This window comes from Etheostoma cragini, chromosome 21, assembly GCF_013103735.1.
Source record: "Etheostoma cragini isolate CJK2018 chromosome 21, CSU_Ecrag_1.0, whole genome shotgun sequence".
In the NCBI taxonomy this organism is placed as follows: domain Eukaryota; kingdom Metazoa; phylum Chordata; class Actinopteri; order Perciformes; family Percidae; genus Etheostoma; species Etheostoma cragini.
Genome location: NC_048427.1, coordinates 8358488 through 8386485, shown reverse-complemented (window position 1 = coordinate 8386485; position 27998 = coordinate 8358488). Strand labels below are relative to the sequence as shown.

Here is a 27998-nt window from a genome sequence, read left to right as displayed (position 1 = left end):
CATGTGATTGGCTGCTTAGAAATTAAGTGTTAACGAGCAGTTGGACAGGTGTACCTAATAAGGTGGCCGGTGAGTGTAGTTTGGATAAAAAAATATATTCATTGAATCATTGTTAAGAATCAGGAACCAATCAAGACACAGTCCTGTTGTTGATAAGTTTAAAATGAAACAGCTTTGACAAAATATACATATATTTTTTTAGATTGCTGACCCTGCATGTTTTCCAGCTGGTGGATGTAGCCAACTGCATCTCTGGTGATGATGTGGAACCGGTGACTGTCACTGAGGTGCCTCAGGATGTGTTTGGAGTGGGTGGCTGAAGGAGTATAATACACCAGCTTAGGGAGGCACAGAGAGCCCACGGCTGCGATTTCAAACCTGCTGCCCTGGAGAGCAAGTGAGAGGTACAATCCAATCCAAAAACAGGAGAAGAGAAAGTGGCAGAAGTATGCAGGTCTGTGTGAACACAAGAATGCTCTGGTGTGTATGTGATCTTCGGAACCAACCTTGAAAGTGAAGCGTTCAATATCGGTCCAGGAAAAGACATATAATTGGCACTGCTTCCCTCCCACCTCCTTAAGAAAAGTTTAAAACCTTAGTACATCCAAATTTAGGAGTGAATTAACCAAGAAAGTTCCAGGAAGTGTATTTAGTCAAGACCAGGCATCAATGTGTATATGCAAAAATAAATTCCCAAACAGACCCACCTGATAAATATGGACTCCTTTCATTGCCACACCAAGAAGAATTGAACTTCTCAGCTCTTTCTTCTCCTGCACATAAAACCGCAGAGCAAGAAGCAGAGTTTGAAATATAAAACATAAGCTTGTATAGAAGATGTTGCAGTATGTGTCGACTGCTAAATATGTCTGTGTCATTACAGTTTCAGTATTTTGGTGGCTTTCTTTGGTTAATTCTGTGCAGTCCGACCTGTCTCATCCTGTAGAAGGTAACTGGTCCATCCTGCAGGCTGCTGACCTCTTTTATAAACTGCAGGACGGCTTGGCTGCGTGTGACACCTCTCAGCTCAGCGTGTAACACTGGGCAATGCTGGAGCAGGAAGTCCCGTCCACGACGCTGTATCAGCTGAGAACATTAACTCATGTTACACACACACACACACACACATACACACAAATGTAAGGTTAGCTCCACATGGTGACACGTTTTTTTTTACCCAAGAGGGGAAGTAGTCCTCAGGAAGAAAGTAATGCTTGTGTTTTCTCTCCTGTCTTTTCTCTTCTCCCCCCTCTTCCTCCTCTTCATTATTCTGCTCTGCTCTCAGCTCCAAATCTCCGACTTCAGCTTGAAGTGCAGAAGCTGCCAGCTGGAAGAGCAAAGCTTCCTGATGGCAGCTCTGTGAATGCAGCACCTTATTCCTCAGCTCAGTGTAGTAAAGCTGCTGCACTTTGCTGCTCCTTAAACAGCCAAATAGGAAATCAAATTTACATATAAAAGAAAAACACACATGACATTAAAACAGTGGGTAGAACAATTATAGTTTGTATGTGTGCAGACAGATGAATATTCTTTAGAAATAGTATGATGATGGGAGACCAACTTACAGAATCAGTAACCCACTCTCTACATAATGCTGCACTCTCAGAAATAAGATGAATGGGACCTGGAAATAAATGTATAAGGAACATTTCAACAGGGTCAAAGAAAAATATTGTTCACTTTGAATTCTGCATATACTTGTACTGTGCAGACAGTCTAGGTAATATTTAAGAAAAATAAAAAAATCACATTGCGTTTTAAGATCATAAATATTTCCCTGAATGATAACGGGACAAAGGTCAGTTTCTACAGAACATCTGGCTCAATACATGGCAATACATATACATTATCACTGTTTATGAGTTCACCAATGCTCTAAAAAGAGTGTGAACTCACCATTAAGGATCCTCGGTTCCATCTTTTGCCAAAGTACTTGCTCAGCTTTTGCTCCAAATCAAGAAAGAGGTATTCATTATCTGAGAAATAAAATGCACACATTTAATTATCAAAACGAAAATAGAGTTTTTTGCAACATTTAGTATGTTTGCTCATGATTAACTTCACAGGCTCTTGTTCATTTATTTCCCAGCAGCCTCCCTTTAATTTCAACAACCCTTAAGGAATTAATTGAAAACATTTTCTCAAGAACTCCCACACAGACACTAACTGACCTTTGAGAACAGCCAGACCCAAGACTTGGAGTTCACTGACGCCAAGGTGCTTCAACACACTATTCAACACATCATGACCTCTGGCGCTCACCTAAGATAAGCATAACACATACAAAAAACTTAGTACATACTGTAAGAGTACCTTTCATTTATTTTGATTTCTGTGTCATGCCAAACATTTGATATCGCTATATAACATACATCTCCCAGTCTCACATAGCAGGTGCATATACAAAGCATGTAAGCTTTAGGTTCATACTTATACACTATTTGGGTTTTGTCGTATTAGACAGTGTGGTTTTGTTCTAGGTCAAAATTTGAAAGACTTAGACCTCATCCAGAGTTTATTGTTTTAGAGTTTTTACTTCCCATAATGGTAAACATGCAGTTTCGGAGGTTTTTCCAGTTTGAAAAGTACAAGTACAATGTTTCCAAAATCTATTAACCCTTTTTTTAATTATTTTTTTAAGCCTTTTATTTATTAATGGTAAATAAACCTAATTTAAATTACCTTATACTTTTTTTTTAATAAAAAAAAACTGAGAAATTATTCATTATTGTGACTAAGAGTTAAGATCAGAGGAGGTTGATTAAATCAGACTAGGTTTATGTCAAAGTTTAGTCAGGACACTGTTAACACAGCTCATATAGCATGCGTGCACACACACACACACACGCGCTTGCACACATTTTTCCAAATGCTATGGAATTGAATAAAACACAAAATTCAAAGGAAGTAATTTTACCTGTGAAAATTGTTATTTTGGTTCCGCACAAGGTACATGCATTTATCTAAATAATTTGGGGTAAACTTGGTTTTAAGAAAACCTTTCTGATATAAAAGTCTTTGAAAACTGGTCGAATTCAACCCAAGGATAACATAAGGGTTCAAATAATCACATCTGAGCTTAGGGTAATCATGTGTAATGCTGGTACATCAATGGCAGCTGTCAAATTAAATCTGGGGTCTGTATATTTCCCCACCTTCCAGAGATGCTCTAAAATAAAAGATTAATAACAAAATACAGAAACGTTTGACGTAAAAAATATTTTGAAGCCACTCACCTTGACAATACAGTCCAGGTGCTGCTTGTTTGGAAGAAGGACGCACACTTGTCGTGTCTGCCTCGTCCTCATGGTAACAAAAGCTTCAGTTGGCCTCAGGTCTCCGTATATCTACAACTGAAGATGTGTCGTATTGGAGGCACCAGGCGGCAGTCCCCCAGTCCATCCCCTCCCAAGAGGACATCTCCAACAACAGCGCTTGTGCTAAATATCAAGTCCTAGTAAGCATGCTACTGTCCTCCCATGGGCTGACCAAAGCCAGCCATCCTTCCTCCCTAACCTGACACGTAATGACTCCTCACTCGTTCATACAAAACAGAGAAAACAATCGTCACATTGTACATCACATTAACACAAATTCTTAATGCAGAGATGGGATTGGGCTTTATCCATTTCTACAACATTCGTGTATATTTTCATGTATAAAATAAAAGCCCAGAATACTCAAAAAAGCTACAGGACAAAAAAAGAATGTGTGCAGTAAAAGCTGGGCCCTCGGGGTGTTGGCAGACATGCTTTAAAACATACAGACATTATCTGTTAAGAATAATAACTGCATTGAAATTAAATTCTAAGAAGGGCCTAAAAAAACATGGAGAGATTATGGTAGGGCAAATGTAACATACTGTACGAGGTATGAAAAAATATGGATGAAAACCAGTGAACTATGTTAAATCAACTTTATTTATAAATGATACCCAAACACTTAATGTCCAATCTCCCACTGGAAAAAAAAAAAACAGAAGACACCATTGTTAATCTATCATTAATTTATTTAAAAAAAGAAATCTAACAATGATCCTTGTGCTTTGCTCTGAGAAAGCAACAACATATGTGACACTTGTTTTTAGTAGCTGGTGATTCTTCTTACAGTAACCACAACTTCTCTGCTCTTGTGTTTTTTCTAAGTTACAATCTACAGTGTTCTTTTTAATTCCCACATGAAATCATTTTTCTTAACATGCACAAAAACGGAACAAAAACAACCAAAGATAACTACAGTGCATTAAAAAGGCACCTGCTCCCCAGATACAGGCTTTTTTTTTTAATCCTACAAAGTTACATACTGTAGTTGTAGAGGGATGTTGTTAATGCAGCTTCAGTAGCAATGAGTCTCAACAATAATCACAGTTCATAAAAAACTGTATCATGTCCGTACCGACTCCATCGAGTACTCTACGATATCACATTGACCTTTTTGGGGACAGATGAGATACATTCAAGAGGTAACAAGTTTAACTTTAGCTCCTTTACAAACTATCTTTTCTCAGCAACAAAATTCACACATTAGACTGTAAAATACAATTCTCAGGTTAAGTAGGGTTCACATTAAAATGTCGATGATTAAAGGCGACCAGAGGAAACATGCAGTACAGTATGTAGAGTGGTTTTATCTTGGCGGAGGGTTTTCTCAGCGTGGGGACTTATTTGTGGGCTCAGAAATGCATTGAATGTAAATCAAATCCCACTGATCACATTCCCATTTAACAGACATACTTTTCTGTTCTTCAACATGCTTTGGGTGTCATTCACGAATCCCCCAAAAGTTTTAATTTCAAGGACATTTCTTACATACATTTGAAAAATTGCATGACAATATGCAGATTTCTAATATTAAATAAAGGAAACAAGCAGTGTTGTTGATCACTGTCAACAAGTCTTTCAGTATAAATATTCACTTAAATGTATACCACCAGTAACCCGATTCAAATTTAATTGTATTGCCCTGACAGACCAAGGATGTTGTTTTCTAACATTCAAACTGTCTTCACATTAACAATCTGAGAACATATTGTTAGCTTTCCTTCTAATAATCCCAAAAATTCATCAAACTTACTCTGCCCTTCCAAACACACACACTTCAGTTGGTGTGCACTCATACACCCACATTAACTCAGATGTTGTACATTTATGTTAAATGCAAAATATATTCAGGTTCAGAATTACACACATACAACAAGACCTTTGTTATTTTACAGAAAAAATAAAAACTGGAAAATGTTCAGCAGCTAAATGGACGTAAACTGTGTACTGAGGTTCAACTATCAGCTTTAATTTAATTATTTTGGTAGTTTTAGATTTTCATGATCAAGTCCTTCGGTCACCAGAAGTTTTATTTCCAACCTGCCTGACACCATTTCTTCTTTTTTTTGACACATGCATTGTAGAACCAAAACAGGAATTGTTTGGTGAATTAAGACTGTGGTGCTGAAACTTTGAAATGAAGCATTGAACCAACAACAATAAAGAATAGGTAAACCTGACCATTAAGGAATATTATTTCATTTTCACTCATCTGCATTTAAAAGTAAACACGTAACCTTTTGTTTCAAATCAGCTACACAGTGGATATGTACCTTTTATTGTTTTACCACACTATGCAATTCCTGTTTTAAGTATGCCCATCCATTAGAGCAGTGATATTGAGAACGGCTTTTATACAGTGTGTTTATAATACAGGAAAAAATGGTGGCACTCCCAAATCTCTGCTTTCCCTGAAAGGCATGACCAAAGAGTTTCTGAGCTTGTTGCATTTGAACGTACGTGGATATAATGGCTGGTATTTAACTATTTTTAGTGCTGTGTAACATTCATTGAGAAGTAAAAAAGGTGTTACGCAAACACACAGATCAAAGTCACTTTTTAACAAAATCCATGACCAAAGTGTAACTGAATGCATTTAGATATTAGTGGTTGGAATGTACTTAAAGGAGAATTCCGGTTGATTTTAACACGTAGCTCTTTTGTTTGGACATTTGGAGTGTTGTCTGTAGCAAGAAAAACGAAAACAATCGGTGCTGCCTACACCACGTTATCCCCTGCTAGAGTTAGCACCCAACAGGCTTAACAGGGCAAGATTTAAACGTGTTTTTGGCCTCTAAACATGTTCAAAATGTCATTGAAAGTGCTACATATGTACAGTTATTCCTTCCAAGGGAACACAGCGAATCGGACTGCAGTAGATGTGACAAAAAGGCATAAAAGTTGTGTTAATCCATACCTCCGTTTATTTCCTGTTTTCCGGTAAAGTCCAAACTAGTCGATTGTCAAACTTATTAAATCCAATATTCCAAAATGTATTTTTTCCACAAAAAAACGATTTGCTGCTATTATGTCCTTGGTAATGACTATGTAGAAACCGGATGTAACCTGACACCACAGTGGAGCCAGGAGAGCTGCAGTTCAAGAGTTCAACAGCTATCGCGCATGTGCACAGGTCATAAAGCAACAGTGGGCTCTTGAACTTCTAACCTGCTGCAGCCGGCCGCTCTGCTCTCCTGAAATTGACCAGAATTCTCCTTTAACTATAGATGCTTGTGATTTTAGGTTTCGACTCCACTGGACTTCAACAGGTGTTTGCCATTTTGTGTTGGCCACGTATATATTTTTGCACAGCCAAACAGATTTGCAGCTTCTATTTTTTGATATATTAAAACCAATAAGTGTGAAGTATAACTGATCGCAGCTGTTTAAGGTTTTGATTTTGACATTTAATTTTGCAAATGAAAATTTGGATATATACCCATTTTGCAGGGACAAATCTTATTTTATCTACTGTTCATTAGATAGAAGTTATTACATTTTTAAATTCCATGACACTAGTAATACACAAATAAGAGTATTCTGGCAAATTAACAGAGATTTGTTTTCAAAATTAGTGTTTCAACTGACTTTTTTCTACTGTATGATAGTGGAGTGCATAACGGAAAAATGCTTTTGTTGTGAGTTATGTTTGCCATTATTTTCAATGCATATTCTGCTTGTTTACTTGTATAGACGAAAGGCAGCTTGCTTTGTTCGGACTGCTGTAAAAGTGATTCTTTTTTACTAACCTGCTTGAATACATTTTCTAATAGTTCAAAATTTTGATCATATTAAAACCTCATGACTTCACTGGCAAAGTTCAGAAAGATCAGATGATCCCTAGAGGTACCTCTTCAAAGAATTATACATGTGTTTATCAGCTGCACAGTTCTAAGACACGGAGTCCTAGACTGGAACAAAAAAGGAAGACTGGCTTCAAGTCTCTTCCGGCTAACAGCTAACAGTTAGCGGCTGTTACATGAAGGCACTTCCTGGTAAAGCTTTCCACAGAGTAGCACCTGGGATTGTTTAGAAGTAACCAGTAGAAGCCCTTAATTGGAAGCAGCCTGGGGACTGAGCTGGGCTGAAGGGTTTGTTGGTCACAGCAGGGTGAACCCTAAGATGTACTGCAGGAGTTTGTTCCGATTGGCCTGAGGTAGAAAGGTGCTGCTCAGCTCCAGAGTTGTCACCTCGTTCTCTCTTCTCTGCTTTAGGACCTAAAGAAGATTACAGCACAGAAAGAAACTCGTAACTCAAGCTGGAGGAACCTGAACACAACCCAAACCCTACTTGTTAACACTAAAGTGCCTTTGAATAACTGTAAGCAACACATTATGTGTTCATAACTTTGATATATATATATATAAATAAACACAGTCTTACCCCAAGCTCTTTGAATGTCCTCACTGTGTTCTTCACCAGGTAATGAGTTGCACTTTCACCTGGGAAAAACATTTTCTTTCACCAGTTAATTCAGTCTTCAGTAGTCATAGCATAAATCTAGTTCTAGCACATTTGTTCCAGTAACTGTTAAAAGGTTAAATAATTAATTTTGTATTACAGAAGGAAATAATGTGTTATAATTACGCAGCAACTTTTTATTTAAAGTTGAAACTAAGCCTGAATAATGATTTTTATTTTTATTATTCTGCAATTTTTCTAAAGTATATGTTTGGAAATATTGCAGTACTACCATAAGCAGCCACTCCTCTCTCTGTGCGGGTGAGCAGGTATCTGAAGAGCCTCTGGGTGTAGTCTGATTCAGCCATGGGCTGACTCAGACTGTGGACAAAGATGGCAGCGCCGCTGTAGGCCTCCAGCACAGGGCTGACAAGTCGCTGTAGGAAGACGAAGAACTCCTGGTGCTCTGCGGAAACGCTCACCTGGAAGAGGTAGAGAAAAAGTCACTGTGACTGTGACTGGATGTTGCTCATTCAAACAACTTGAAAACAGTTCTGAAAGTTGATGCCATTGTTGTGGAGGTTCTGTTGGCTTTAATAAAATAGTCTTTTTAGATATGTATTACAAAAGTGGACCTTTAGGTAGCGATCTCTCTGCTCCTCTCCAAAGTCACTGTCCTCGTCCTCCTCATCACTTCTCCAGGAAAGGGGCTCAGGGAACTTTTTGGGCCATGGTTCCTCTGTGGGGCTGGGACTCAGTTCCTCTTGGTCCTCCTGTCACACACAAACAAAAACACAAAAATTAGGCCATTGGGGCTATGGAAAAGACCCGCCACATATTACACATACAGTAAGTGATTATTCTTATGTTCTTCACTGTTTCATGTTACTAGATATAAAAATGATAACCCAGACTACAAAGTAATTTATAACCGCTTATTAGCACAACAACAACATGTGTTCACAGCAGCATGGCCAACACCAACAATGGAAGCCAAACTACACATCATATAGTAGCCCAAAATGAACAACAACTATAGTTAACGCTTTCTTTGATGTTCCCCACGAGTCAACTTCCAGAATTAGTCATAGTGGTTTCTTTTATTCTTGTCGGTCACTAGTGAGGTCTGTATCTGTAAACTGACCTCTGCTACATAGAGAACTCCATACTGGATCAGCCGGGTCACTGCATCGTGAAAAACCTGGTAAATCGTCTGACAGGGCTGTGAGACAGACAGGAAGAGAGGGAGAGACACAGTGAAACAACGCCAACGTACCATGTGGACCTGTCATATTCAAAATCTGTTTCAATCATCAACAGCATCATCAGGAACAACCAACCAAAGTTTACACAACTGATCAGTACTACTACGTTTGCAAAGAATGATGGACTGAGGTCTGATGAAGATCAAATGTTGATATGGGTTGGTCATATTTCATTGTCTTTATACAATTCACTTCAGTCATGGCAAACAAGAAAAAAAGGACATAAAAGGTTTTTTTCTTACAATACAGAGATGCACTTAAAAAATGTGCTCTTGCCACTTGTTGAACTCATTGTACTGTATAAAGTTTAGAAAGATGGTGACCCCTTCTGATATTTAAGCAATATTACTAGGCTCTCACTTTCTGGCGGTGGGACTGTCCCTACAAAGGCTGGTCTGATGTCTCCCCGGTTTTTGGTTGAATAGCACAGTATACACCCCTATAACATACCATCACTTGTTCAAGCCAGCACTTATGGATAGAGTGTTTCTGGACTGGAGGGAAAGAGGGCTGTGTTGTATTGGTGACTATTACATACATAAGACATTTGCTTCTTTCTTTAGCCCCAAACTAAGTATCACCACCAACATTTGTATCACTACCTTCAAGTCAGGCATTTTGCACCTATGCGTATCCAAAAAATTCACAAAATCAAACTATAGAGTCACACTTTCTGTGATTTACTTCTCTCTCAGCCTGAATCAAAGCATTTCATCTCCTGCATTGTTACTGTTTTTACGATAACAATGGAAGCATGGCGCCGTAATTGGGCGCTCCGGTGTCAGATGAACTGTGGGAGGAAGGTTTGTCCGCAATGCAGAGCTGGTCCATTTGCTCTAAATACTAATTAATTTAATTTAAAGTCTTACACAGAGTGCATTACCTAAAACCAAACTCAACAAGATTTTTGAATCCGTTTCCCCCGTGTGACAAATGTGGTATCTCAGAGGGATCACTGTCACACTTGTTCTGTCACTGTCCAGTATTAGGTAATTTCTGGAGTGACATATTTAACTTTTTTTCAAAAAAATGTCAGATAAATATCCAGCCGGATTGCAATCGGACTATTTCTGGTTGCTCCACCAAGACCGAGGTCCTTCCTCCCCCATCAGAAGCAAATTATTAGAGCAGGCATGGTTGCAGCTAAAAAAAAAAGAATACTACTTAATTGGAAGTCCCCACTGCCCTCATGTTTCAGGAGGTGCCTCAATGAAATGCTTTCTGTGGCTAGAATGGAATGGATTCCTTTTGACAGAAGGAATTCACAAAGTCACTTCTTGAAGGTGTGGATACCATTTATTGACATTACTTGATGACCTACTGTAAGTGTGAGTTTGTTTTTGTTTTGTTGTTTGATTGCTGTATTGTCTAGTTAATTGTGACTGACTGCTGCGAAAATTCAAAAATAAAGTATTTCGATGGGGACAATGTGCAGAACTTACTGGTGCCACTGTCACCTCATTGACAAGAAAGTGCGAGAGCCCAGCAGCCTTGCGAATGAGTCTCTCCTGACTGAGTGGGAGGCTACTCAGACCATCGGGTGGATGGTCAGACTCTGATTCCGCTATCAGCTCTCGCTGCAGTGACAGGATGCTGCAGGCTGGAGACAAAGCATTAAAATAAATTTGTGAAGAAAAAAATCTAGGCTTAGGAAAACTAGCGTCTGACTGATGGAATTTAAAATGTCAACAGCAAAGTTTATTCACATCACACCCCTAAACAAGTCAAATATTAGTGATACACCAGAGTGAGCACAGAACACAACAACATCTTTGCTCAACGTACCAATGATTGCATCAGAAATGAAGACATGGAAAAGGCAATTGCTGTAGAAGTTGAGCTCGAAAAGAGCTGGTACTGTTTGGCTGGGTGCAATGGTGAACTCTCCATTGCGATTTGAACTGCTGGTCACATTCACGCAGTTTCCCAGCAGGTGGAGGGCCCGCATGACCACATCCTCTGAGTTCCCCGAAAAGCCCAGATCAAAGTCCCGAGAAAGGATCTCCTCCTTCATGTTGAAGAAGTCTTCCACCAGCTTGGACAGCACCACCCCCTGAAGAAAAGTGGGGGTAAAAACATGAAGCTCAAAAAAAAAAAGTATGACTGCATTTGCTAATCAAAGCCAGGATTCAGTACAATTGCTTTGTTACATGTGTATGCAGCACTGGCCAATTCCTGGAGCCAGGAAGACAATTTCAGTAATTGTTTTTCACTGTCAGCCACTTAGACCAGACCTTAGATCAGTGTGCCTGCAGGGGGCAGCGGCTCCCAGCTCTCCAACAGAGAGGGACATTCATTACTATCATGCAGAGGTATGTGACATTTGGACCACCTTGGGAGGGAGCGTGATGGGCTCAAGAGTTTTTGAACAGAGGTTTTTACCTGCCGTATACAGTGTCAAAGTACAAGGAGAGGGTGTAATAGAGAGGGCAAGAAGGACAACCAGACTTACCTGTCTGTGTCTGTACAGCAGCAGACAGGCTACGATGTGGGTGGACATGATTGCTGATGACTTATTAGCCGCTGTGATAGAAACAAGGACAATATAATGAGCAACACACTGAAAACATTATCAATATCGTCCATAATTATACCATTAATAATATATTTTTTTAATTTGCAAGACTTGACCCAAAGTCTGTTGGTAGGGATTATGGTAAGAACTAAAAGTGTATGTACAGATGGGACTAAGTGACATCTATGACTATATGTCACATATAATAAATATTATACATTTATTCACTTGGCATCTTACTGACCATCAAATAAAGTTATCAATCATATAAACGAGTACAATGTACCAGGTTTGTCTTTGGCTATTAGGTATGATATAACACAGGAATAAGAAAATCTAAAAGAGATGATTGCGTAAGAAACATATCAGGCAGACAGAGAAAATGTGTGCGTGCATGTCTCAGGACAGAGGTTACTAGTGGTCATTTTAAGCACAGCTCAAGATCAGGGATGTAAAGCCTGTGAGCAGTGGTACTGCATTCCTCCCTACTTCTTTATCCCCCTCTTATCCCATTGGCTGAAAACAACATGCCATCCAGCAGGAGGCTTTGTGATTGGCTGAGAGGAAAAAACAAATGGGTCTAGCTAGTAGAATGCAGCTGCATGAGCCGGGAAGAACCGGTTTCTGTAGTGCTACCTCGTGGCAAAAAAAGCCCTGAGGGATGTGAAGCGGATGGACTGATGCTGTGCTGTGTGGGATTTCAATATGGAGGCAGTATGATGGATAATATTTTATGTGTGCTGCAGGTGCACGTTTAAAACAGGATGAAAAAGGAGAACCATGTGCAGAAGAAGATAAAAGAGGAATGTCTAATTACGCAGTAAACGTGCTGCAGTATTTAAAATAAATTAGATGTGCTAGTGCCATTAGAAATGTCTGTGGCATTCAGTTTAGACAACTCTGAATTGGATGGCATTGTGATGATTCATAACCTTTGCCACATGTCAGTCTTACTTGATGTCTTTCTATATTACAAACAGCTTAAGTTATCAAACTGGAGTTTCCTGGTGAAGCTGAGAATGATCCTTTAATGTCATATGCAAGAGGGCTAAGATGGGCGTAGTTAATCCACTGGCTGTGTGGTTTGTGAATTTCTTACTGAAGAGGACGTGCTTGGCCAGGTTGTTAATAAGATGTCGCCTTGAGATGTCATCGGGCAGCTCTCTGTTCAGCTGCTCCTCCTCCTCCTGCCCCTCAAACAGCTGAGCATCGGGTCTGGAAGAATAACAACAATTCAATATGTAAACATAAAAATTGATAATTGTCTTGTTATGTCAGCTTGATACGGTATGCTTAACCCTTCTCAACCCTGCTTTGACGTGATGTCTTCTTGTCAAATTTGAAAATCAACACTTTTGTTGACGCCTTTTATGATGTTTTTTTTTAACATTTTCTTACAGACTGGAATATGTCAAATTTTACTCAATACTATTTCAAAATCACTTCAATTTGGTTTTTTTCAAATGCTTGAAAAAATGAAATTTTTACTAAACAGTATTTGCAATTTGTCTTTTCAGTCGGCTCTGTTGGGGTGAGCTTTGAACCTGTGACACAAGACCAGCTGGGATGGAGCGGCGCTGTCCTTGTTGATTTACCATATGACTGTATCAGTTTTCTTTGAAAGGAAAGCGCTGAACTGAAGTGACCCCTGTCAATGCTTGCTCAAGAGCTGTGCTGGGTTGTCAGATAACAGACCCTGCTGTCAAGCAGCAGGAGGGAGAAGTAAAGTTTGGACAGGAGAGTTCATAATACCACAGGTGGGGATGTGGAACTGCTGGTTCGTGGACAGAGGAGGATATAACAGATTGTTAGAGTGGGTTGTGTGTGTGTATTTGCTCTTACTGTGCAGAAATAATGATGGGCATCAAGGTGTGCTCCAGGGACACTTGTGGTGGAATATGACGGCTTCTCTGGGAGTCCATGTACTCCTACATTTGACACACAAAAGCTCCATTACAAATACCAAAGACATAGATATTTTCTTTAACGCAAATGTTGAGAAACCAAAAGAAAGCATAATCTTTAGTTGTAACATTCCTACAGTTTTAAGCTGTGCAATGCTTTTTAGCGCTTTAAAATCAAGAGTAATAGCCGAAATCTGCTGAAGCTTGGCATGTGGCCACAACAGCTGGAGTTCTATTTGTATGAAAGCTAATATAAACCTGCGATCAGTCACCTTTAGGGAGAAGGGCTGGTTGAAGTCAACTCGGACGCAACCATAGTTCTTCCTCAGCATCCTAAACACTCCGCATGCGATTCCCCACAAACTCTCATTCTTCTTAGGTTTGCCCTGGTGGGATTGAGGAGTTCAGATGGTTACAATGTAGACTTGATAATCATAACAACATATTCTAGTTATTTAACCTGCCCACCACAAACAAAATTGTTGTCACCTCATTTCTAAAGCTACAATTTCAAAAGCCAGAACTACTGTGAATATCTATTCCATTTCTTTAAATGAAATAAAACACCTTTGTTGCCAAAACAAAAAACAGACGTCACCCAAGCACTTACCAGCTGCTCGCTATTGTAGTTGCCCTCAAGAATACGGTCATAAGAGATGCCAACTGGCACCACCAGTACGTCTGTGATCGACCCAGTGCACATTGTGTCTACCACGATGGACAGCATGCCTGCACGCGCCGTAGACGGCTTACCGCTGCGGGAGCGGGTACCCTCTAGGTAGACCTCCAAAAACTGCTGCTGACGCAACAACTCCTCTGTATACTGAAGGAAGGTTGATGAAATAGAATAATGTGTTAGAATGGTGAGATGAAGATGAATGATAAAAGATGGCACAGGATGGGAAAAGTTAGAGAAATGTGCAAATGCTGTGGTAAAGGTCATAACACTTTAAGTGATATGCAATCTGCTGCAAAGTCTTTGAAAAAAAAAAAAACATTGACTCTGTTACAAGGTGGAGGTCAAGTAAAGTGAACCCTGAGCAGCTGCTGCATATGCAGCCCGAATACAAGTTCAAAGTGGGTGGTGGTCACAGACATTTTGACCGCCAAACACACTGCAGGGGACTGGGCCCGTGCCAAGGCAGCCATGTTGTGTAACAGTATCCAGCCATGGATGAGTACAGCTGTCTCTTGCTATGTAGACACTTTTGAGAAGCGAAGCTTTGTCCTGAAATGGAATCTGGGCTGTTGCATTGAGAGTGAGCTTTGAAAAGGACAGACGTCCAGGCTGTTTTACATGCCTGTGAGGGAGTTCGGTTAATAACATTTCTTTGTGTGACACAGGCAAGCCAGATTTAAATTACATCTTCTACCAAATTTAAGTCATACACTGTTACTGTTGAGTCCTGTCTCAACTCTTCAGTTTTAATCAGCCTCTAATTTCTAATTCCAACTATTCTTAAGGGTGGAAATACATTTAGCATCAATAGGATATAGATTTAGCATTACTTACATCCACATTGGTCCTCAAAAACAATAGTTTAATCATTTAACAGACATTTTTGGGCCAAACAATAGATTACTTAAATGATTTTGCTTTAACCAAGGCCTGACTTAAACTAAAAGTCACAGGAGTCAAAGCTGTGACCATCTGTAAAGTAGTTAGCAACTAATATAAACCTACTTAGGCTCCCAACAAAGACTTAATAACAGCACATTAATTGGATCTAGGTCAGCGAAGAGGAAAAAAGCAAGAGCCAAACACCATCTTAATCTTGCAGCAGAAGTTTTACAGAAGTCTACAGAAGGTGTTTAAACATTACTACAGGATAGTAGAAGTGTCTAAGTAATTTATTTTAAAAAAGTTATAAGGCTGATTGTACTTTACAGTATGCCTGAAAATGAGAACACTAACATCATGTAACAACGGCTTTTAACACACACACACACACACACACACACACACACACACACACACACACACACACACACACACACACACACACACACACACACACACACACACACACACACACACACACACACACACACACACACACACACACACACACACACACACACACACACACACACACACACACACACACACACACACACACACACACACACACACACACACACACACACACACCTTACCGCATGTAAGAGTGATCTGTACAAAATGTCTTTTTTCCCATCCCCTGTCTCCTCCATTCTCCGTCGTATGAAGAATCCTCCAAGTTTACGTATAAGGGTGCTGAGATGAGAAAATAGAAATTTCATCAAGTGGCTTCCGCACAAAGCTTTATACACTGGCAGCAGCTGTGTCCTCAACATTTTCAGTGTGTTGGTAGTCAGTAAAAACAACGTGCCAATAATTTGGACTGTCATTAAGTATTACTGTACTGTGGTGATTCCTCTTTAAAAAATGTGATTATTTGATCTGGACGATTTAATGTGATCCCTACAATGTAGAATATGCCTGTTTGCATCCACTTCCTGCCCTTACTCAGTTGTGTATTTAACTCTAACACACTTTTTTCTTTCCTTTCACTTCTTCATTTTCTTAATGTCTCCTCTTTTGTTCCCTGTCACTAGGTGTGTTCCTGTTCTCGGTAACCATAACGCAGGTTGGTACTTCTGGGACCTATATCACAAGCACCCATGTACTACAGCAGATCCGTTTTAGATGCTCAAAATAATATTTGATGCTGGATAAAATACAGGTTCCACAACCTGTTTTTGGGCTGCTAATAATATTCTCCAAATGTGAAATCAGTCTCAATCTTTAGTCTCACTCTTTAGTTGTTTTAATTCCTCTCTGATTTATTTCCAAGGAATTCCCTTTCTTCTGACATCAAACTGATCTGTGTTTTTTTCTTACAGAGAGCAGAAATGCTCCTTATTGCCAGATCAAACCTGACATGAGGCTTTGTGGGCTTTTTACCTGAGGATAGGGATGCTTAGGTTGTTTCCAGCAGCGATATGTGGAGCTTTGATGTTGTGACAGAACAGGATCAAGGTAATGAGCAAGTAGTCAATGTGGGATTTGTGAACAGGAAGGAAGACCATGGGCACATTTTGCTGTGAAGACGAGAAAGACGATTTTTCAGTAAACACATCATTCCTCAGTGCAAATGGAACTTTTTTCAAAATCCAGTTTAAACAGTGAAAGTGGATATGTCACGTATATGTACATGCATCCATTGAAAAAGTATTGTGATGATAAATATTTGAGTGGTTCCTGTTAGTTCTTAAAACATCTTTGCCCATGTTGTGGAAATTATGCTGTGACAGTAGAATTCACAGTAGATTTCATTTTCTTTGTGTGGTTTCTGCAGACCTCTGTAGCAGCTTTCTTGACCATTTCCAGCTGGCCCTTGTGGATCTGGATACTCCAGAAGAAACCATTAAAGAGCCTTAGGAGGACCCACCCTGTCAGCCTAAACATAAAGAAAAAGTGTGTGAAGATGTGCAACAGAAACAAAGAGTTCAAAACTAACTGTGGCAGAATCTAGTTGATTTTAGTGTAAGGGAACATAATATAACGCATACAGTAGAGAAACACACACGATGTGTGCTAATTCTAGTAATGTGTTACAATATTCTCATACTGTAAGCCTAACAATATCAATCATTGACTGAAAGGTAAGTGAGGTGAGATTTCCAGTATACACACTGTACCTGATAAAGGCTGGGGAGATATTGGCTACCATCTCCTGAAGGAAGGCCCTGGCTTTCTGCTTGACTTTACTGATGGCTTTTTGCTCCTGGCCAGGCTGGCTGGTTGCAGCGTCCAAATCTGTGGCTACTGTCACAATAGCACTCTCCACTCTGCCACACACCGAAACACAGCACAAACATACTGTAAGTGGACACAAACCTAAATAACGTTTTCTTCCATCTTGGCCCTTTAAGGAATAGCAACGGAAATAGGGAAAAGAATAAGAACAAAATAAAAAAAGGGGCAAAAATAAATAAGTACATTTAATACATAAAATATAATTATAATATAATTAAAAAAAAATGAAAATGCTTATATTTTTTTATATATTTGTTATTTTTTTGCTCTTTATGTATCCAAATGTTCTGCCTACTTATTTAGTTGTTCATTTATTCCGGTTTATATTTTTCTTTTACAGATGTTTGGTTTTTTATGACACTCTATGACTCCATAACTAGGCCTACATACTCTCATGATGCTCAGGTGCACTATGATGACACTTTCCAGCAAATGTGTTCTGTTACACCAAGCGTTACCTGCTGTTGTTGAGCACGTTGTCCACTACATTCCTGGTGAACATGTCCTTGTTGACATCTCTCTCCATGACAAAAAGCACATAACTTAGCCTGCGCGCCAGCCAGCCCCGCTGTCTGCATGAGCACACAAATGTGCACTAACATGTAAAGAAGTGAACACATTCTTGTATATACTGTGTGCATGGCTAGACAAACAAATGCATTGACATATTTTGTATAGAAAATGTGATAATACATTTATGTTGATCTGTGCAAACATTTGATCAAAAACTGTATGCATACTCTTACATTTACATGAGGCATGGTTTAACTGTTTTTTTAGGAAGCAGAGATCAGCTCTAACTGACTTTATCTATTATAAACAGCTTTCTTACAGCAATGTTTCTTACAACAGTTTGAAATTTTTCTCCACTTTGCTGAACTTATACAGGACACCATACTGATTACTACTGGTACTGTCAAAAATACACAATTCCATCTTGTCCATATTGACTTCAACCCATTTTGGCTCTGGGATGTCTCTGTTTACATACTAATAGAATGTAGTTATTTGTTTGCTATTTGGAACATGATGGCAAACAGACTACATTCCAAAGGACTGCTTGGACTTTGAAAAACAAATATTCACACCTATCTGATGTTTATACTAGTTGGGGTTGAGGTATTAAGGTGTCTTACTTAGTTTTCCCTGCTCAGGTCAGTCACTGGATGCATGGGTAAGGTGCTCACTGACTTTAAATTATTCATCTGTCTCCCTTTCCGCTGTTTCCTTGCCATTTATTATACACAGGTTGTTAGGAGGGCCAGCGCCAGCCTGCACTGTATTGATTTTACTATACAGAGGGAGATCAAGCTCTTGCTCTTGTTGTACGGTGCAAAGGTTATTTAAAGCATCGTCAAAGGACAAGGCAGCAAATGAAAGCCAACCAGCTCGACACATAGTTTTCAAAGTTGTTGATAGTTTTCAAAGAATGTTCCTCTTGCCCGGCTAATGGGACTGCTCAGAGCTAAATACTGTGAAATAAAGTGATACGTTATTGGAGTAGATTTCCCTTTGTTTACCTGGTGTGTGTCTCATTAATGTAGATGACGTTGCGCAGTCCCAGAGAAGGAATACTGGGGTTGAACAGTTTGTCCTGGGACCGATACAAAGATGATTGTTAATATGCGGAAGAAGACAGCATCAACATAACTTCAACTACAGAGCTTAAGAGACACCAATGGCTTTGAACATTTGAGGAATAAACACAAAAAACGAAAATTGTATTTTATTTTGTTTTCTTTGACTGGAATCCAGATGAGCAAGGTGGAGTTATCAAGGTCTCAACTAGAGATACTGTGTTAGACCGGCCTAACAGTTACACAAAGTCAGTCTGGTCTCACTTTGATTGATGCTAATGCAAAACTAATGTTCTTGTTACCACTGCTGTGTCTTCAAATAGCCACAACAAAGTGATTTTGGCAGGTTATCTATATGCTAGGGCTGGGCGATATGTACTGCATAATTATACATTTTTATTTTTTCTATAATGTTTCTATCGCAATGTCAAAAATCCAGGGACCAAACAGCATTATGGCAACATTTATGTCATTTGACAGCGCTTTATGTTCTTGCCTTTGTATAATTTTACACAAAAGTTCTTAATAAAGTGAATAAAACACTCAGTACTTCTCATTTGTCAAGTATTTAATTCAGACGAGTTTACAAAAATAGGCTTTACCATGTGGTTATTTCATTTAGACTATTGAATTACAAGAAGACTTGCTATATTGTGATACATATCATTATTGAGATTTGAAATTATCTCTATCAGGATGGAATATTTTGAATATATGGCCCAGCCCTAATGTAATCTACATACTGATCATTTCCTCCTTAGTAATAAACAATTACATTAGATAAAAAATACCCTGGAGCTGACTTGAGTCTAGGAAAGGAACTCATGTAAGAGTTAATTAGCTGTGGTGCAACATTACCCAGCTCTGAGGTGTACAGGAGTGACAGCAACGGCCCACAAAGGGCCTCTTTCTGTTCAGCAGGCCCTCCTTCCATGTGCTGGCAACACAGCGCAGCACCGACGGGCTGGTGCTGCGGTCCTTGAAACACATCGACACATAAAACACATTGAAGGTAAAGGAAAAACTAAGACAACTAATAAGTGTAATGCTGATCCTACTGTATAACGGCATAACAAGATTGTTGGTCTGGATCTGTGGCTTACCGAGTCATCGTTGGGATGTTTCCAGCGGTTACACCACTGCTCTCCATTGTTGACCTGCAGCAAGAAGCCATCTGACAGCTCCATGTTCTCTGCTGTCCTTCCCGCTCCCTTCAGATCACACACCACTAGCTGGCAAGCTGTCAAGACATGGGAATATCACAAGGTTACATTTCAAACTATTTAAATGCAGCCATCGATGTGTATTTTTTTCATTTAATAAGCAAGAGTACTGCCTAGTAATTTACCTTCCATAAGACAATTGAAGATGAACTACACCGCCTAGCCCTTCAATGCGAAATTTATTATGCAAGCATATGATTGTTTCAGATTCCTTTAATACAAAGATTTGGCGGTGTAATGCATCTCTCCACAGGCTGCAACATCTGCCTCTGCTCTCATTATTACTGAGCATGTACCAGGTGTCCCCTCAACAGGAAAGCCAGAGAACATAGATGTATCTAGCTATAACAATGTGGGCCACTCCCTTACTATGCATCTCCCTGCTACTATGAGATTACTTGACTTAACACCTGTTTGCTCCAGTTAGGCCACATTTTTTGAGTTATGTCAAGGAAGGTAACAGATTCCTTTACTTGTTCAAAGAAACTTTTTGTAAATTTGTCAGAGGACACCTTGACCGTTTTGGGCAATGCAGACATGGCAAAGATATGGAGTACTGCCAAATAAAGGTACTTATTAATTATTGAACTCTACATCTTCAGCTACTTAAAAGATATGTTCAAAATCTGGAATAACATATGGTGAGGCTATTTCTTAAGCATTAAAACAGGAATAAATGTTTCTAATATGGGTAATTATTCCTCTGAAATGCAGCTTTGTTATGTTACATTTTATTTGCAGATGTTTTCTTATGCTTTTGTGTTTAAGATGTTGTATAATAGATTGATATTAGTGAGGATGTTTTTAAGATTAAAACCCTACAAAAACATTTTGACCACATAACACATACTGGTCCCGCACTACATTGGTTACTGTCTGGTTAATCTTTTAGTACAATGGAGTGTCTGGGCCCCAAACACCTACAAAGACAATTATTAGTATTAAGGCTATATTGTCAATTTTGTCAATGTCGCTTTCAATTACTAATTTTCAGTCTTGTATAATGTACTTGAAAGCAATACTTGAGTAAAAATAAAAGTATCTTACTTTCAAATTACTTTGGTAGACGTTAACGTCCCTTAGAATATTAGGTAAAAGACTTAAAGTATCTGATGTTTACTGTACTTAAGTATCAAAAGTAATTTTCTGATATTAAATGTACATAAGTATTAGAAGTAAAAGAAGAAGAAAAAATACATTTGATTATGGCCAAAGGTGTGTAACGTTATTGTCATCCCCACTGTCATCAGGGTGGTCATCGTCTATTACCATGGAGACAGAGACTGCACCAGATATTTCCAATTCAATTGTATTTATAGTATCAATTCATAACAAGAGTTATCTCAAGACACTTTACAGATAGAGTACAGATAGAACACACGCTATAATTTACAAGGACCCAACAATTCCAGTAATTCCCCAAGAGCGAGCATTGTGACAGTGGCGAGCAAAAAGTCCCTTTTAGGAAGAAACCTGGGGCAGACCCAGACTCTTGGTAGGCGGTGTCTGACGGGCCAGTCTGACACTGCATTAACTTTAAATCTAGGAGCAATGCTTCAACAAACCTTTATCTCCAGTGTGAAACATTTCTTCAGATTTTATTTTGTAGTAACGAGTAAGACGCTTAGGGGAGATGTAGTGGAGTAAAAGTTAAAGTTTCCAGTGATATAAATAACAAAGTTAAGTACAGATACATGAAAATTCTACTTATGTACAGAAACAAAGCATAAGTCCTTTGTTGCATTTGTTGCAACACTGCTAACTTTACAATGATGAAACACACAACAAAAACAAACATGGCAATAGCACAATTTGCTAATTATCAAATTATACTGTAAAAATACCAGTATTCATTTTAAAATTCGTTATCAGTGGGGACAGCCCATCTCCCACCTGATCACATTCTTCTATTACCCCCAGGAGTAGGGATGTAACAATTACCGGTGAACCACGATAAAAATGTTGACGATAACAATTACTGTTTTCATTTAAAATATCATGATTATCACGGTGGATTGCCTCAATGGGGAAACAGTGTGTTTAATCCTTCCAAGCTTCATCCGAGTCTCCTGCGTAGCCTACAAGGTGCATTTCTTGAGGTTGGAATCATGGCGGAAGTAGGAGATGAAAGCCCTCACAACATTTATCAGCCCTCTAAGAGGACTCAGCCTGAAGCATGGGCCTATATTGGCTATTATAAGAATGCAGAAGGACAGCTGATTGAAAATAATTATCCTGTCTGCAGAACGTGCAGGATAAAAGTGGCTGCTAAAGGCATTGAACACACTTTTAAAAATACTGCAATAATACCAAAATATTGTGATAATTTTGGTCACTATAATGCCGTTACATCCCTACCCAGGGGTCCTTGATGGGGATTCCAAGGGGTTCCCAGCTAAAAGGGAATAATTTATTTTCAGTATAATTCCATCCATAAGTAATACAATGACATAACGTATGACTATTTTGGTCAAGGGTTTTATACACTTTTGGGAATAAAATATTTAAAAACAAAAACACTATCAGATGGGGGACCCTGGAACCAAATCTAAATCAAATAGGGTCTCATGGTCTATAGTGTCCGTTAAAAGTCCTTGAAAAGGTTTTGGAACCACTGTTTTAGATGACAAAAAGGTCCCTGTTTAGACACACTGTACGCGACTAGGTTAATCCGTATCACATGCTCCAAGCTGTCTGTAATAAGCAGGTCAAACAGGAGCGGTCTCATTGTGACAGATTGAGTGTGAAGATGCAGACAACAAAAGCACGAACCAGGCAGCCGGGTGTCTGGTTTGGCTACAAAGTAACGCCGCTTTGTTTGGCTTACACTGCAATCTCTTTATAATACCTGGTAAAGGGCTTTAGTTGGTCTATTTGAAGGTTTGAGTTAAAATTAAACCATGTACCTGTGCGGTTTCTGTCACAGGGCAAGTTTCGTCTCGGCACATTTTGTTGCATGCTGTCGAGCCTCATGCTAACCTGACGTTATGGCGTAAGGGCTCGAAACCTAGAATGAAATCAATTTTGTCTAATGTCTGATGCGTTTAAGAGCAAGCAGTTAACATCACATTCGTTTATGTCGCCGAAGCAAGTCAAAGTTAGATGCAAAATGTAATTACAAGTGTTCTCTTGAACTCAATGTCAAGTTAACTGGACTTCAGGTTACACCACTAAAATAGTGGCCCAAATGAGATTAAGCCTCCACCACTCACGGGTGCCTCAACGGCGTCGCGTGAGCTAATGTTACTATCATTTTATATGTCTACCATCCCGTTATTGTTTCCATGACAATACACGCGCGGCATTACTACCGTTACTTGTTGGCGATATAGCTAGCACTAGCTCGCTAGCCATGCTCGCGATAACAAAACCTGCCTTACCTTGAATATGTTGTGACGCTGACTCATATCTAAAAAATACACTCGTCGACAAAACTGCAACCAGCCGTTGGGCTCTTTAGTGCCCTTGTGTCTCCCCACAAAAGCTCCACTCTTCTCCGGAGAATAGACGGCAAAGCTCTGACAGACCGAATGTGTCACAGGAGGCAAGAGCACTGTTATTTTAGCCTCGCTTATCCAGACCATCCACACACTGCGGAGCGGAGGAGGGTCTGGCTACTTCACACAGCATTCCAAAAGCTGTGACCCACCAGGAACTGTGACCGCAGAGGGCACTGTTGCACGTCGTCTTCCCGTGCATGTTAGACGATGCAGGGTGAAGAAGAGCGTCTACGCAATCGGCGTAAAATACAATACAGTCACGGGTGTAAACTGTATGATTTTGTTATTTTTTCCTAATGAGAAGGAGAAAACCGCTGGTGACCACATTAACCACCTCAGGCATAATGACATATGTTAAATCTGAAAGTAGCCTAAATAAAAATATATTAAGGTACATTTTTTCAGAAATGATAAAGGAGTCACATTTCTGAATATTTTTTGGGGGGGTTATTTCCTCCTTTGTCATTACTCAGGACACATTGTTTTATATTTTAAGTCGACACAGAGCCGGTACTTCAGAGGTCACCATATCTGACAACAGCAGCCGTCAGAATGTCTGACCCCACTGTAACTGCTCAATAAAGGATCGAGTCAGCAACTGATATGGTGACCTCTGAAGGACTGGCTCTGTGATGACTCAAAATTAAAAAAGGTGTGAAGTGTGAAGGGATTAAATAACCACTTCAAAAAATATTTAGAAGTTTGAGTCTTTTATTAAGCAGTTAGTGGACCCACACACCAGCACTGTGCCACTATGGTTTTTCAGCTGCGACACTGCTTGAATAGTGCTGTCTAGTTTTCCTTTGTGACGTATTGTATATATGTACGTGGCATATACAGTAGCTGTGTTAGTATGTGTTTGAAACAAAGGTTTCAATCATACTCCAGCTCTAGATAAGACTCAAAAACAGGGTCAAAATTCGTGCTTCTAACTTCATGGAGACAAACAAATGTCTGTCGCTCGGATTTTTTTTTTTCATGCACAAAATAATTCTGGAGCTACAAACATTTTTTATGATTGGCATATCTCTGTGCACAAAAGTGTTTCACACAATAATTCGGCAACTGAACATCTTTTCACAAGCTCAAAATATATGGCAATCATTTGATTTAAAAAAGCGATTTAAAATGTTTCAACTTGTATAACTCAAATAAAGCAGCAAATGACATCAACACAAAGAGCAAAGTTCTTGAAACATGGACGTGGTGCGTCACTCAGTGGTCGATTACGGTATTTCAATTATTGGAGCGTACCACTGAGTTGTGATGGGTAGGGGGCAGATTAATAGACTCAAGAGTTACGTTTAAGGCATAATAGTAAACTTTTGATGCAACATAAAATATTTCCATGTAAAACTACATTTGAATACGCTCTGTCACTACCCAATCGGTAGCTATTATTTACGATGTCTTGATCCTGCCACAGTTGAGCAACCCATGGCGATATTTATAATGGTAGGGACTGAAGCGTTCTATTACGTTTTTTTTCTACCAAGCTAGCAACCATGAGGTAAGATAGCTAGATGTTTGACATTTAAATATATGTTTGTATTCTAAGCAAACAATTTATAGGGTTTTAGCTTTGTTATCTAAGACACTAGGGGCAACTTGAACTCTGTTCGGCTATAAGTAAAGTCGCTTATTTCTGCCAAAATGCATGTAGCATGGCCTATTTTGGTGAGCTAGCTAACCTAACGTTAAGTGAGCTAAATTAACCAAGACATGTCACAACATGTCATGAAACACCACAGGTCCTTAGCGGCGAATCAGCTGGCAATAATTTAGTTATTTAGCGTGTTTGTTAAGGTTAATCGAACCAGGTGATCAAATATGTCAGTTAATTAAAATACATTGACTATACTATTATTGGGTTATTTCTTAATGGCATGCACTTTCAGCACCACGGGACTGTCGCCCACAAATAAATACTGCGCACCTGGGATTTACATTTATCAGTCATTTCCACCTCAAACCTGACGAGCTAGCTGATCAGTTTTATTAAACCAGTGAGGCCGTTTCGGTCTTGTGACTGGCAAAACAAAAAACACACTGGTTTAGAAAATATAGGAAAAAAGGTAATAGTTGAGCATAACTTGTTAATCTCAGGTAGGTTTGTAAGTATAATTACCCAGGTACCTAAAATCAGTACTTGACATTCATGACATATTTGACTTGGACAGTTAGGTGTTTTTAATGCATGTGCCGTTCAACAACTAAGATTTACGGGGATGGTATACCTTGAATTGGGAATCATGAGAATGCTTTTGTTTTATTTGATTATTTTTCTTTGTGCTGTTATTTGTAATCCATGTCTTAAAGTGCCAATTAAATAAGATCACTTTCCATAACTTTGGCTTGCAGACTGCAGTAACAAAGTGTATTTAGCTATAAAACAACACGGTTTTAAGTTGAAATAGAAAACCAAATTAAGGTATTCTTCTCTGTGGATGATCATTTCAGTCAAGACAAGGAAACGTCAATGCTGAGTGTTCTTTTGTGCAAGAAGTTCAAAATGTCACTACTACAATACATATCCCCCATTTTTTTAAATTTTAAGCTCATAGATAATCTTAAAGGCCCCATAGCACTGTATGCATCTCATGTCCTGCAAAACTAATATGCCAGCATGCTCAGGCTCCAGAAGCGCTTGGCGTCCAGCGTGTTGCGCTGTGGCAAGAAGAAGGTGTGGCTGGACCCAAATGAGACCAATGAGATTGCCAACGCGAATTCTCGTGAGTTGTTTACTTTCCATTGAAGAGTTCTCTCTGTACACCTTAGTTGTGTGGGCCCCAAAAGCCAGAGTCTTTATTGCATTGGGTTTGTGCCACAGGCCAGCAGATCCGAAAACTGGTGAAGGATGGGCTGATCATCAGAAAGCCTGTGACGGTTCATTCCCGTGCTCGCTGCCGCAAGAACACATTGGCACGCCGCAAGGGACGTCACATGGGTTACGGTGAGTAATGTCCCTTTTCCTTTCCTCGTGTTGTGAAAACACAGCACTTTGATTTGCTTTCACAGATTCTACAATGAATCCTGTGCTAGCATTATAAAGTTAGTCCTAGTTGTTGCAGAGTGGACAAATAGAAAGTAATCACTTTTGCACGTCAGTTACCTTTTCAGAAAAATACATCAAACTGTGTGTTGAAGCCTGCAGATGGCAGAAGTTTGGTAGTTTTAATATGAACATTGTTTGACACACTGCCATTTTTGTTATTTTAGGTAAGAGAAAGGGTACAGCCAACGCTCGTATGCCAGAGAAGTTGTCATGGATGCGGCGCATGAGAATCCTGCGTCGACTTCTTCGTCGCTACAGGGAGTCCAAGAAAATTGACAGGCACATGTAAGTGTGAATTTCAGAGCTCGTTGTTGGTGAATAAACCAGTGCTGTTTTAATTCCCATTTCAAGAGGAGGCATCTTGATTTGAGACACTGAGGTATTGTTTCTGTGTCCTCCAGGTACCACAGTCTCTATCTGAGGGCCAAGGGAAATGTCTTTAAAAACAAACGCATCCTGATGGAGCACATCCACAAGCTGAAGGCAGATAAGGCTCGCAAGAAGCTTCTATCGTAAGTTGCTCTTTTTTATTGTTTTGTTCTTGAAATGGGTGAATATGTGAATGATTTGCCAGCCAGAGCTAAATAACTTAGCTTTTGTTATTTCTGAAAGTGTCCAAGTACACTTTTATTCCCCATTAGCTCAATGTTACTGTGAAAGTAATTTACTTCCGTCTCCACCTCCCTTTACCCTCCCAGTGACCAGGCTGAGGCTCGCCGCTCCAAGACAAAGGAAGCCCGCAAACGCAGAGAAGAGCGTCTGTTGGCCAAGAAAGAAGAGATGATCAAGACCTTGTCAAAGGAGGAGGAAACTGCAAAGAAGTGAATCTAAACTGAAAGCTTTTCTTGTTAGAATCCCATTTTTCTTGCTAATAAATTTGGATAAATGAGTCATTATTTGGTTGTCTGTCTGTCTTGGTGTTAAAAAGGATTCATGAGGGGACACAAGGTACAGAACAGGAGCACTGCAGTGTAGTGATTATGCCCACACGATTCTGGGAAGACAATTTTTCCTCAAAGTGTAATATTTATTGCACACCTGAACCATGACATGGCAAAACAAATTGGCAGTACCAAACAGATTTATTTTGGCACCTATAGAACATTTTGCATCACCACAAGCCTGTAAACAAAGAGGCTTCAGTGAAGAGGAGGGAGAGCATTGCAGCGCTTGGGAGCGCTTTAAAACCTTTTTTTATACAGTGTTTAAAACTCAAAGAATCGATTTGTAGTGTTTGTCGGCTCACAAAATTAAATTAGAATCAGTCATTAAAAAAAAAATGCAATTTAAAAAAAGAAATGAAATCCGTTATTTCGTGAACAGGGTGAATCGAGATCACGATTTTATAACTTTTAATCGTGCAGGCCTAGCAGTGAGCTCACCTCTGAGCAGCAACTTCTGTGAGACGGCTTTTGTTATAAAACATGCTAGAATGT

General features: G+C 39.4%; 3 protein-coding genes across 7 annotated transcripts in view; 1 reads left to right on the top strand and 2 right to left on the bottom strand.

Moving 5' to 3' along the window:
* The window catches only part of LOC117937369 (FERM domain-containing protein 6-like), a 5296-nt gene extending 1601 nt beyond the window's left edge, over positions 1-3695 (bottom strand). For 2 of the 3 annotated variants that reach the window (XM_034861277.1, XM_034861278.1), the window contains exons 1-8: positions 3237-3695; positions 2172-2262; positions 1897-1976; positions 1566-1624; positions 1178-1418; positions 931-1086; positions 708-773; positions 212-575 (exon numbers count right to left, since the gene is read on the bottom strand). In XM_034861277.1, the coding sequence (XP_034717168.1) occupies positions 212-575; positions 708-773; positions 931-1086; positions 1178-1418; positions 1566-1624; positions 1897-1976; positions 2172-2262; positions 3237-3308 (1129 nt within the window). In that variant the 5' untranslated portion in view covers positions 3309-3695. The remainder of the gene's footprint in view (positions 1-211; positions 576-707; positions 774-930; positions 1087-1177; positions 1419-1565; positions 1625-1896; positions 1977-2171; positions 2263-3236) is intronic. The other variant, XM_034861279.1, reaches the window with a different exon arrangement.
* A 3005-nt stretch (positions 3696-6700) lies between these two features.
* Positions 6701-23657, bottom strand: gpam (glycerol-3-phosphate acyltransferase, mitochondrial). Of its 2 annotated transcripts, none has more exons than XM_034860346.1 (21): positions 23388-23657; positions 19888-20024; positions 19643-19762; positions 18728-18801; positions 17666-17779; positions 17090-17239; positions 16749-16848; positions 16353-16489; positions 15563-15662; positions 14016-14228; positions 13678-13791; positions 13344-13429; positions 12601-12716; positions 11439-11509; positions 10772-11039; positions 10429-10586; positions 8866-8943; positions 8357-8494; positions 8014-8203; positions 7704-7762; positions 6701-7537 (listed from the first exon to the last, which is right to left on the bottom strand). In XM_034860346.1, exons 2-21 carry the CDS (start codon positions 19969-19971, stop codon positions 7421-7423), a joined length of 2487 nt encoding a protein of 828 aa, XP_034716237.1. In that variant the 5' UTR covers positions 19972-20024; positions 23388-23657; the 3' UTR covers positions 6701-7420. The 2 variants fall into 2 exon arrangements, with proteins under 2 accessions (XP_034716237.1, XP_034716236.1); XM_034860345.1 differs by having other exon boundaries at positions 19643-19777; positions 19891-20024.
* A 1147-nt stretch (positions 23658-24804) lies between these two features.
* Positions 24805-27452, top strand: LOC117937179 (60S ribosomal protein L19-like). Of its 2 annotated transcripts, none has more exons than XM_034860960.1 (6): positions 24805-25017; positions 26142-26239; positions 26338-26460; positions 26727-26847; positions 26964-27074; positions 27261-27452. In XM_034860960.1, the coding sequence occupies exons 1-6, from the start codon at positions 25013-25015 to the stop codon at positions 27385-27387; spliced, it is 585 nt and encodes a 194-aa protein (XP_034716851.1). In that variant the 5' UTR covers positions 24805-25012; the 3' UTR covers positions 27388-27452. The 2 variants fall into 2 exon arrangements, with proteins under 2 accessions (XP_034716851.1, XP_034716850.1); XM_034860959.1 differs by having other exon boundaries at positions 24814-25017; positions 26133-26239.
* Positions 27453-27998: the final 546 nt, after the last annotated feature.

Coding starts and splice junctions, on each gene's coding strand:
- gpam (XM_034860345.1), bottom strand. CDS start 19,971: ATGGAGCTGTCAGATGGCTTCTTGCTGCAGGTCAACAATGGAGAGCAG. Junction 16,490..16,748: donor TCAAGAAAGCTGCTACAGAG/GTCTGCAGAAAC, acceptor TCGTCTTCACAG/CAAAATGTGCCCATGGTCTT. Junction 12,717..13,343: donor CCCATCATTATTTCTGCACA/GTAAGAGCAAAT, acceptor TTATTCTTCCAG/ACCCGATGCTCAGCTGTTTG.
- LOC117937179 (XM_034860959.1), top strand. Junction 26,240..26,337: donor GATTGCCAACGCGAATTCTC/GTGAGTTGTTTA, acceptor TTTGTGCCACAG/GCCAGCAGATCCGAAAACTG. Junction 26,461..26,726: donor GGGACGTCACATGGGTTACG/GTGAGTAATGTC, acceptor TTGTTATTTTAG/GTAAGAGAAAGGGTACAGCC.